This window comes from Hyla sarda, chromosome 9, assembly GCF_029499605.1.
Source record: "Hyla sarda isolate aHylSar1 chromosome 9, aHylSar1.hap1, whole genome shotgun sequence".
NCBI lineage: Eukaryota > Metazoa > Chordata > Amphibia > Anura > Hylidae > Hyla > Hyla sarda.
In genome coordinates this window covers 156138755-156151159 of record NC_079197.1, presented here as the reverse complement: position 1 = coordinate 156151159, position 12405 = coordinate 156138755, and the positions used below count along the sequence as shown (strand labels likewise).

Below are 12405 nucleotides of genomic sequence, written 5' to 3'. Positions count from 1 at the left end.
CAGAGGACGTGACCGGAGCGCTGCAGCGGAGGGGGAGAAGCGAGCGCTCCGGGGAGGAGCGGGAACCCGGAGCGCTCGGCGTAACAATTGGGTATCACTAATTTAATTGACCTTCAAAATAACTGTTAATATGTCAGTTTTACTGCATGGCCAAGGGCGTAAAAAAAAATTCCCAAATGCCTTTTTTCACCCTAAAAATTATGTATATATATATATATATATATATATATATATATATATATATATTTTTTTTTTTTTTTTTTTGCTGTACTTTTAGGGTTAAATAAAGAATGTTATTTAAAGGTACCCTTGGTCCTGCACACATACATGGCCTCATATGGCTCTGCTGATGGAAAAAAATAAAAGTTATGGCTATATTCCGAGAAGAAAAAACCCATAAAACAAACGTGAAAACAATAATTGGCTGTGTCCTTAAAGGGGTAGTCCACCCTAGACATCTCATCCCCTATCCAAAGTTGAAAAGATGTCTGAGCGTGGATGGGTCACTGACATGGCACACCAGTCACCTCGTGCACGAAGCAAACTCTGCTCCGCGTCGGATGACAGGGTACCACAGCTGTCACGCCCCCTCCATTCATGTCGATGGGAAGAGGCATGGTGGCTATGTACTAGTCGTCACACCCCCTCCCATAGAAATGAATGGAGGGGGCGTAGAATGACATCACAAACACGGAGGCTCCAAGCTTCCATGTTCAGAAGGCTGCGGTGCCAGCCATTTGATCACTGGGGGGGGGGGGGGCAATAGCCAGGCCCCCCACGATCAGGCATCTTACCCCTATCCTTTGGATAAGGGATAAGATGTCTTAGACCGACTACCCCTTTACGAGGCTGGTGTCCATATGTTCACTTCTAAAAATACGCATTAAACTATGTGGAAATAAACATCAATAACCCAAAAGCCAAGTTCCTAATTTTGAAAGGTATGAATTAATAGAAAACAAACTTAGTCTAAGCAGGGGTAGGTACTTGGAATGATTCTCCTTTTTAATGCATCACTTTGTTTATGCAGCTGTTTATTATCTTTTTTGCATATCAACCTATGATTTATTCAAAGCAGACTTATCATGCAGTTAAAGAGATGGCCGTCACATTCTGCCGATCAGTAAACCAAAATATTCACTATTTTATCTGTTCTATGTGAAAAATGAACCATTAAATGGGTCATTCGACTGAAGCACTGGACTGCAGTAATGTCTTAAAAAAATGTTTTCTTTTTTTGTATTTTTATGAACAAATATTTACATTATTCGCATTATTCTGAATTCGACATAACATATAATATATATATTTTTTTATTTTACACAAATATTCGAAACTGACCTAAGAGCGAAGGTTGATTGGACCTTCTTTCAAACACAGCTAACTCTTTCACTTACAACGTTAGAACTGTTTAATGATATTTCTGAAATCCCAGGCTGCATTTCTATCGCCTCCTCCGTCTCGTCCATTTCCATGCTCATCAGTTCATTGCCATTCCTGTAATGGTTTAAGTTAAGGTCCTTGCCATACACAGCAGTTGATGCTGGGTTTAGATGGCATTGGTTTTGTTGGATCACTGTCCTTTTGTTTTTGTATCGGCAGCAGATGTAGTTGGAAAAAGCTCTTCGGTATGTTCTATTAAAAAGTGTGTAGACTAAGGGGTTAATTCCCGAAGAAACGTAACCAACCCAAACAAATACATTCAACAGTTCTACCATGAGGTCTTTATCACAGGCTTCTTTACAAAGCACAGACATGATGTTTGTGATGAAAAATGGACACCACATGATGAGAAACAAGAAGAAGACAATGCCAAGGACCTTTGAAGCCCTACGTTCATTGTTTATCGACTGCATCGTCCCTTTTCGAAACAGCGCCCCCTCCTTGTTGACGGGAGAGTTTAAGTGAGATGCTGCCTCGTGATTTTGTATCATTGAAATATTTTCCGTGTTGTTGTCTTTTTTTATGCCACTATTGCTGTTCTTCCGCTGCTTTGGCACTTCCTCGTACATGAAAACAGTAGCCTGTTTTTGGAGAACCTGAATAGTCAAGCAGTAGGTAAATACCATGATGATAAGTGGAATAAAAAATGCCACAAAAGATCCCAAGAGTACAAAATTTTCATCATTCAACACACAGCTCCCATTTACAAAAACTCTGGAGTCATCCTGGAGGCCAATGACAGGAATCGGCATTGAAATACCTAAAGGGGGGGGGGGGGGGGGGGGGAGAGAGGAGAAAGACAAGAATGAGAAAGTGATAAAGTCTAGATTATTCTTTTAATACTTTTTCCAAACATTTTTATATGCAATCTTTTAAAAATAAATAATATTTCAGTGTTTTTTGGATATAAAAAAAAGATAAATATACAACACCGTTTACCATGCATTGCCTAAGTATCAGTGCCATACAGACAGTGCTCAAAACACACTGCAGAAATAAAAAATAAAAAAATCATGTTATTAATAAAAATAAGTAAATAAAACAATTCCACACTCAAATAATATACCAATATAAAGTGACCACTCAGTTTCATACTAAGTAATCAAATGGCAGCAATTTACCAAGAAGAGAACAAATAACAATTTTTTTTTAAAATTGATGTTATGTGAGTGTTGTTTCTATGGTGACATACAGTAAGTTATAGCTAGGAGATGACTCTGCTCATCCTGTTCCAGTTTAAAGAAAATCAGATCCTTTTTGCCACCTGCCCACCACACCTCAAAAATACCTCTCAAATCTTTCTAAGGCTGGGTTCACATATATCAGGTGTCCGACACAGTTTCCCTCTGGCGTGCACCAGAGGGAAACTGATACTAGGACTGATCCCATTCATTTGAATGAGACAGTTCACAATCACCCAGCGTCTCAATTTTGACGCCGGATGGTTGGACACGCTGAAGAGCATCAGCTTGCTTTGTTCCCCTGTGCAGAAACAATGGACGCCGGATGTCATACAACTGACAACTTGTCATTAGTTGTGGCATCAGTTGCGTCGAGATTTAGGCTGAGTTCACCTATGCCGGATGCCGGACATATGTGAACCAAGCCTACACTGACTCCACTAAGTTCCACATGCCCTCATCAGCTCCTACTTGGACTATGCAACATCCTTCTCTGTGGCCTTTTATCAAACACTCTTGCCCCCCTTTCAATCCATCCTCAGCTCTGCTGCCTGACTAATCCACCTCTCACCTTGCTCATCCTTTGCCTTCTCTGGATGCTTATTGCCCAATAAATTCCATTTAGACTGTTACCCATGACATGCGAGGCTGTGTACAATCTGTCCCCTCCATACATCTCGGTCTGATCTCAGGATACCACCCTCATGTAATTTCCTCTCAAGACCTCCGCCTCTTCTCTCCCTTTGTTTGTATGTCACACAACCATTTCCAAGATTTCCCCTGAGCTTCCTCCATACACTGGAACTACCCAGACACATTCGGCTCTCACCCATGACCAAGACCTTCAAAAGCAACTTGAAGACCCATCTCTTTAGGACAGCCTACAGCCTACAACCTACAATAACCCTGCTGTCACTGTAATGTCCTACAAATGGTTCCTCCCCTAACTGCTCACAGATGACCAGCTGTCCCCTCACCTACTGTTTCCTTCCCCCTCCCTTGAAGATTGTAAGCTCTTGTGAACAGGGTATTTGCTCCCTTTATCAATTGTCATTAAAGGGGTACTCTGCTGCTAGACATTTTATCCCCTATCCAAAGGATAATGGATAAGATGTCTGATCACGGGGGCCCCGCTGCTATAGACCCCTATGATCCTCCGCAGCACCTGGCGTTCTAAACAAACGCCAGGTTCCTGTGGCAGTGGTCCTGACGTAACGACCACGTCCCCTTGGGACATAACGCCATGCCCCCTCCATTCATGTCTATGGGAGGGGGCATGTCAGTTGACATGCCCCCTCCCATCGACATGAATGGAGGGGGTGTGGCGAGGTGTGGTGTGGCGTCACGAGGGGGCATGGTCATGACGTCACGATCACGGCCCCTGGCACCGAGCGTTCTAAACAAAGTGTTCAGAATACTGGAGCACCGGGATACCCCTTTAACTGTTTCAGGTCCATTGTACTTTTGTTTGTGTTTAGTGTACAGTTCTGGGCGCCAGTGTACAAGACAACACAGGGAAGCTGAAGAGGGTTTAACAACGGCAACCAGAGTAATAAGGGGAATAGGAGGATGACAGTAAGGGGTCAAGTCTTGGGCAAAAAAGTGGGGGGACTCACCCAAGATTTCCACTCAATGGCTGGTTCTGCAGGACTCCTGCTAATGGGAACAGTGTTCCTGCTGTAAAAAAAATGCAGGAACTCCGCTCCTATGCATTCCTGCAGGATTTGATCCCTGACTACAGTACGGGGGCTCTTTACTGTAAGAGCAGTGAGACTGTTTCATGTGAGAAAGGTGGAATATTTTGAGATTTTTTTTATTTGGTTGGTCACCTAAAATATGTAAAATAAAAACACAACCAAAGGTAAAAAATAAATAAAAATACATATATATATATATATATATATATATATATATATATATGAATAAATAAATAAAATAAAAATTTGAATTCAATATTTCATTTTCTGAAGAGTTTAACTTATACCACAGCAACCAATATTTAATTTCTGTAATTCCTAGTGATGATGATGCACGTGCTGATAAGTCTTGATGTGGGATTTTGTGTTTTTTTGTTTTTTTTGTTATAAAGTTCCATCTCTTCTAAGGCTAAGGCTTCATATATTCATTGACTCTCTGATCTGTATTGTATTCAGCTTTTCTTTACAATGTGCACTGCTGATTGCGCTTTGTCAGGGAAGTGTCTTCCAAGAGTCACTGAGGTTTAGATTCCAAGAACTGACACCTAAAAGTGCAGCTATGACGTTGGTACAAAGTCAGGATAAACTGGTAAAACTTCTAGTAACTCAGTAGCCTGCTGCTAAAGCAAGCGGTCTATGGAATTGCCGATGGTCCCATAGACTTGCATGAGATTTCTGGCAAATTGCTGGGATTTTTAAAAGTGTATCCTGCCACTGCATTAATGTCTTAGTTGCACTTTTAAGGCATTATCTCAATATTAAAGGGGTTATCCAGGTTTAGAAAAGCAGAGCTAATTTCTTTCAAAACAGCTCCACATCTGTCCCCAGTTTGTGTGTGGTATTACAACTTGGCTCCATTAATTTCAATGGAACTGAGCTGCAGAACCAAACCCAACCTGGAGACAAACGGGGAGTGTTTTTTTTTTTTTTTTTTTTTAAGAAATTAGCTCTATATTTCAATTCCTGGATAACCCCTTTAAAAGTGGCCTCAAGGGCCTCCCAATCACAAGAATGGAGGTCAACGTCCATGCTCAACTTTTGCTTCATTCATTCGCTATGGGACTGGCCAGTGCAAAACTCTGCCATGTTCAGAAATCCCATAGACAATGAATGGCGCAGTGGCTTTGCATGACGCTCCTTTCACTCAGCGGACAACATCTCCATTTTGGGGATATATACTACAGCTCTCCTCCTACCATTGTTTTCTGTTGCACCAGCCAGATCACCATAACAAAAATACACGCCATGAGACAGGAGAAAGCACCCGAAATACAGCATACATTTTGGTCATTGTTTAGGAATGTGTTAACAAAAAGAAAATAATAAATAAATAAATAAAAATTAAAAATTATTGGTCTTCGTGCCGAATGCCATCTTTTAATAAATCAGAAAACTGGCGTCATCGCTTTGATACGTCCCCCATTGATGTAAGTTTTACATGTGTATACATTGCTGTACTGTGTATAGTTGTAGACAATCTCATATAACAATTACATGTGGAGTCATCCTCAGAATGCAGAAACTACCGTATATACAGAGGATTTGTAAATATTTAACAATGAATAATTCATAGCTTTTCTTCTAGTGTAGGAAATAGAAATTCTGACCCCCTGGTTCATGTGACAATATTCTACATGTACATAGATGAAACTACTAATAAAATTCAGATGGCAATATATATTTATACTGTATATTTTAATATGCCAAGAAAATGTAACATGATCTAGACCGGCTTAGATTTGTAAATCTCTGCTGGTTTCTCAACAACTTCCTCTGTAGCATACAGCATCTGATAAGTACTGGAAGGATTAAGATTTTTATATATAATTAATTTACAAATCTGTATAACTTTCTGGCACCAGTGGATTTGAACACATATTTTTACCTCCGGTGTGCCCCTTTAAGTAGATGTGGTGTTACTTTAGATTGTAAAAATGATAAAGCCTATAATATAATATTCACTATTCCTAATAACAATTAGCCCACACATCACTACCCGACCCTAAAGTCATTATTTTTATACTGAATACAGAAATAATTGACTCATATTACAAAAAATAATTTCACGTTGAATATAGAGTGATGCATTAAACAGAATTAAATAGTGTTATCTTTATTATGACCTATAAATTCTAGAAGAGTTTGCAATAAGAAATGATAATTTACAGTCAAACTGGCCCACCAGAAACTTATTAAATGGACATTAACTTTTTCATACAACTTAAAGCTGGAGCAGTCACAAGAGAATCTTATTATTATGCTTATTATTATCTTAAAATTATGCTTTGTTACCCACTTAAATGTCTAAAATTTAAGCTACTAGGGGTCTCACTTTCACTGAATTTGTTGCTAGGCTCAGTTGGCCTCTAGTAACCATCCCTGATGAAGTTACTTGGTTGTGATGAAACACGTAGTGCTTCACCCCCAGCTTCCTTGTCTATGGGCCTGGCAAATTATTTGTTGTTTTCTATTTAGGTGGTACATGTCTAGGTACTCTGGTGTTTCTTTCACAATTATATACCAATTGTTTTATATAGTGCAGTTGTCTACACCTGGCTGATATTGTACATATTATTGCTTACCCATACCCTATTGTGGGACCATGTGTCTGGGGGTGGTGATACATTTGTAGCTCCTGCCTATGAATTTTTGTATTCTAATGTTTTTGAGCATGTTTATTTGGTCTTCTGTGTAATATACAATCAAGTTGAGAATATATCTTTTTCCTTTCTGTCTTCTCTTTTTTTTCTATCTTTGGTTGTGTAAATGCAAGCTGAGCCTGTCTGCCTCCTCCAGAGGTCCCAGGAGGTGCCTGAAATGTAAAATCAAGACTTCATTGTTATCTCTGACCACCCATAAAGTTCTGTGCAGCAGCAGCAGTTCTGTACTTAGACCAGGGATGCTTTTGTGATTTAACCCATTCCTTGATATAATGCCTTTCCCACCAACCTTTAACCCCTTAAGGACGCAGGGTTTTTCAGTTTTTGCACTTTCGTTTTTTCCTCCTTACCTTTTAAAAATCATAACCCTTTCAATTTTCCACCTAAAAATCCATATTATGGCTTATTTTTTGCATCACCAATTCTACTTTGCAGGGACATTAGTCATTTTACCCAAAAATTCACGGCGAAACGGAAAAAAAAAATCATTGTGCGATAAAATCAAAGAAAAATCGCCATTTTGTAATTTTGGGGGCTTCCGTTTCTACGCAGTGTATATTTCGGTAAAAATGACACTTTATCTTTATTCTGTAGGTCCACATGATTAAAATGATACCCTACTTATATAGGTTTGATTTTGTCATACTTCTGGAAAAAATCATAACTACATGCAGGAAAATTTCTACGTTTAAAAATGTCCTCTTCTGACCCCTATAACTTTTTTATTTTTCCACGTACTGTGCAGTATGAGGACTCATTTTTTGCGCCGTGATCTGAAGTTTTTATTGGTACCATTTCTGCTTTGATCGGACTTTTTGATCACTTTTTATAAATTTTTTAATGGTATAAAAAGTGACCAAAAATACGCTTTTTTGGACTTTGGAATTATTTTACGTGTACTCCATTGATCGTGCGGTTTAATTAACAATATATTTTGATAGTTTGAACACTTATGCACACGGCGATACCCCATATGTTTATTTTTATTTACACTGTTATTTTTTTTATGGGAAAAGGGGCGGGATTCAAACTTTTATTAGGGAAGGGGTTGAATGACCTTTATTAACACTTTTTTTTTGCAGTCTTATAGGTCCTATAGGTCCCCGAACAGCCCGACTGAGCAGCCGGGATGCTTTCACTTTCACTTCAGACGCGGCGGTCAGCTTTGAAAGCTGCGTCTGAAGGGTTAATACAGGGCATCACCGCGATCGGTGATGTCCTGTATTAGCCGCGGGTCCCGGACGTTGATAGCCGCCGGGACCGACCCGATATGCTGCTGGGACACCGCGTGACCCCGCGGCATAACGCGGGAGCCAGCGAGGGCGTAAATATACGTCCTTCGTCGTTAAGGGGTTAGTCATCATCATAATGAGCAGTTCACTGCTTACACTAAGGCTTCGCATATGATCTTACCCCTGCCGTGCTTCGATACTATTGCTGATCTCCTTTCTGCTGACATAAGTACCTTGCAAAGCCAGTGCATCAATATCCCTTTTCCCCTCCACCTGCCATTTATAGTAGTGTTCTGCGTAAATCATCCCACAGAATGGTGCAAGCCTGTTCAGTCAAGTGCACTTTCCCAGCACTATGGCATGGCATAAAAGATTAAGTGCTGTTCGGTGATTGGCCAGAAAAGTGAGGAAAAGGAAGTCCAATGACAACCAGCACATCTTAGATCACAACCCTAAAAATGGAGAGAACGAGAAATTGCTGTGCACCACGGAGGGTATCCTGCAGAACAATCACCCAGTGTAATCTATGCCACAATAAATTGCTGTGGTTCTGAAGGCCAAATGAGGTCATGTTATGATGTAATTTTTGAGCGAAACCCGCCAGAAAAAATTCTGCTTGGAAATTCCACTTGCAATAGAGTCCAATTGATTTCCACTGATGGATCCTGCTGCACTGTGCATCCAATTCGGTGAAGGTTCATTGTTTCTGCGGATTCCATAGCCATTTAGTACATGTGAAATGTTAAATATATAAGTGATTTAGAGAAGTTTCCTGGTATCCTGACACTCCGAAAATAGTGTCAACTGGGACAAGAAGCCACAAAGCCAAAGAAGAAATTGGAAACAAAATGAAGATTTATTCAATTGATATTGATGAGTGATAACAGCTGAAAAGGTATCAAAGAATTTAGAGCTAAGTATTAGAAAAGATGATATTTTTGGAAATAACTGGCCAATAGGAGGCAAATAAAAAGAGTCAGGACAATTGACAATTACAACACATCTGTGGTAGGCCTTGGGGGGTGTAGTGTAGTTGGGGTGTTACTGATGAGGGGTTAACTTAACACTAGTCACTCGTGACGCCAAGGTGATGGTTAATACGCTGAGGTAAATCTTCGGCCTATCGCCACCCTTCCCAAAAACGATAGGTACGTGCTTAAATGAATGAAGGTCCACAAAAGAGATGAACTTGAACTTGTATGAACTTTACTGAAAGGGTAGCTCCCACCAAGTACTAATATATAATATATATACTAATATATATAATCTAATATGTCCCTACCTAGTAGTAATCTAGCCCTAACCCCCTACCTGGCTTCAAATTTTTTTTTAATCGCTTAAATAGAGCACATTTAGTGCTTCTAAATCTGCTCTATAAAGCAGGACAGGAAGCAGCGCTTCCCAACAGGCGCGACGTCACTGACACCTTGCTGGGCGCTTACTTCCGCCCTCACATCGTCTATGAATGAGTGTTATTTATCTAATAGGGTGCCTCCAGCTGTTTCCCAACTACAACTCCCAGCATGCCATAATTGCTATTAGCTGTCAGGCCATGCTGAGAATTGTAGTTGTGAAACAGCTGGAGGCACCCTATTGTCTAATGTCATAGTGTCACAAGAATGCCTCCCGCGAGCGCGATCGCTACCATCACCGCTAGCGGGGTCCCTGTGCCCATTAGCAGTGTCACAAGAATGCCTTTCCGCGAGCGCAATCGCTACCATCACCGCTAGCGGGGTCCCTGTGCCCATTAGCAGTGTCACAAGAATGCCTCCCGCGAGCGCTACCATCAACGCTAGCGGGGTCCCTGTGCCCACTAGCGGTGTCACAAGAATGCCGAGCGCGTCTCTGTTCCCCTTCCCTGTCAGCTCTCAGGGTACGGGAATAGATTTAAAAGCCTCGCGCGTGGCTAACATAGTACTGCGCAGGCGCAGCACTACGCAAATAGCGTAGGGCTAACGTAGGCAGCGCTAGGAGCCTGGCGTTAGCCCTACGCTATTTGCGTAGTACTGCGCATGCGCAGTACTACGTTAGCTGCGCGCGAGGCTTTTAAATCTGTTCCCGTACCCTGAGAGCTGACAGGGAAGGGGAACAGAGCCGCGCTCGGCATTCTTGTGACACCGCTAGTGGGCACAGGGACCCCGCTAGCGGTGATGGTTGAGATCGCACTCGTGGGCACAGGGACAGGGTAACGGGGGTGGGCGGGGCCGTGTGCGAGGCCAGTGGAGCTGGCCAATGCGCGCAGCCCCAGCTATCAGCGTGCTCGCTCTCGCCTGTTTGATTGACAGGCGGGAGCAAGCACCGCAGTGCCTTAATTTCGACTCATTGCCAGGCTTAAATGAGTCCAAATTCAGTAGTGACGTCACTGCAGAATGCATTCGGCCACTAGGAGGGCGACCCCTAGTGGCCGAATTTAAAAGTGATTTTAAACTTGTTTAAAATCACTTTTTTTTTATTAAAGTATATTAGAGATATGTTGTAGTACTTAAGTACTACAACATATCATTTTTTTTTTTACTTCATGACAGTGCCCATTGAAGTACTTGCAGTACATCCAATTAACAGCAGTCTTAGCAATACAGTCTCTATGTAGTACGGCAGTGATTGACAGATGCCGCGGACCATTAGCTTATCCAAGAGGTTATTAGAATTAGGGATGATGCAGAGATCCGTCCGGATTTAGGGGTCTGTTTAGGTCCGGTGATCTTGCAGACTTAAGAGGGATTGAAATAACTCACAGTTCTGTAAGATGGCCGTTGCCGCAAGGCTTGGGCCTAGTCACTGCTGACGACAACTGCGCAGATCCTCCTCTATCAGCAGCCAACGAGGAAAGATCGCTTAATGGCCGCCGCTCCCTTATATGGGCAGGGGCAGGGCTTTGGATTGGTCCGAGTCAGCTGTCACAGTTACAATGCATGGTGGGCGATCACCTAACTTCCTCCAAAGGTCCTTTAACCATAAACCATAGAGGATTGGAATGCATCACGTGACCCGCAGGTCCTGCGACACTACAACAAGGTAAGTATACATTATATACATATTAAATCTAAATGATCTACATATTAAATCTAAAGGGGTACTCCGGTGGAAAAACATTTTTTTTTCTTTTTTAAATCAACTGGTGCCAGAAAGTTAAACATATTTGTAAATTACCTCTATTAAAAAATCTTAATCCTTCCTGTATTTATTAGCTGCTGAATACTACAGAGGAAATTCTTTTCTTTTTGGAATGCTCTCTGATGACATCACGAACACACTGCTCTCTGCTGATGTTATTATAATAATAAGTCTTTATTTATTGTTGTCCTTAGTGGGATTTGAACCCAAGGCCCCAGCACTGCAAGGCAGCAGTGCTAACCACTGAGCCACCAAGCTGCCCTTAGCATACATCTGCTATGCACAGTTGCTAAAATGGACAGAGATGTCAGCAGAGAGCACTGTGGTCGTGATGTCATCAGGGTTCCAAAAAGAAAAGAATTTCCTCTGTAGCATTCAGCAGCTAATAAGTACTGGAAGGATTAAGATTTTTTATTAGAAGTAATTTACAAATATGTTTAACTCTCTGCCACCAGTTGATTAAAAAAAGAAAACAAAATTGTTTCCCCACCGCTATGACAGGAGTGACAAGGGGCTAACTACTGATGAGGACCCCACCGGTACCTAGGGACTCTGACTTTGGGGACCTCATTGCAAGGTAACGGATGCAATCCGGTACCGGGATACCACACATCTACTTAGGATCAGGAACATTTCCCGAACATTATGATTATATTGTGTCCTAGGTGGGCTGGGCATATTAGAAAACCATAGAAACCCAAAGATGTAAATTTCTTGTCTGCAGCATATGGCAGGCTGGTACTCCTACACAATCTCGAACTACACATGCCACTATACAAACAGCCTGAGGCGTCTCAATGTATCGCCATTAATAAAGCTTTGCATCCCATAATTTGTGTACAACTGTAATTTTAGATTTTCACTTTTCAGTTTTAGGATAGGAATAAAATAAAATGCCTGCAAATAGGTAATAACTGTGTGGGGGCACAATGGCTCAAACACCACCGTAACGGAACGCAGGCTATAGTTATCTTTTGTGAGTAAAGATCAACTACAAATTATACTTAATAGATCTAAAAGGTCAGTGCACTTATCGAAGGCTTATGTAATGTCGCATTGAAAGTTCTTTGCATCTTTA

General features: G+C 41.3%; 1 protein-coding gene across 11 annotated transcripts in view; it reads right to left on the bottom strand.

The window, feature by feature from the left end:
- Positions 1-271: 271 nt before the first annotated feature.
- LOC130290510 (5-hydroxytryptamine receptor 2A-like) overlaps positions 272-12405 on the bottom strand; it is a 575216-nt gene continuing 563082 nt past the window's right edge. For all 11 annotated transcript variants that reach the window (XM_056538243.1, XM_056538242.1, XM_056538249.1 and 8 more), the window contains one exon: positions 272-2203. In XM_056538243.1, coding sequence (XP_056394218.1) covers positions 1371-2203 — 833 coding nt within the window. In that variant the 3' untranslated portion in view covers positions 272-1370. The remainder of the gene's footprint in view (positions 2204-12405) is intronic.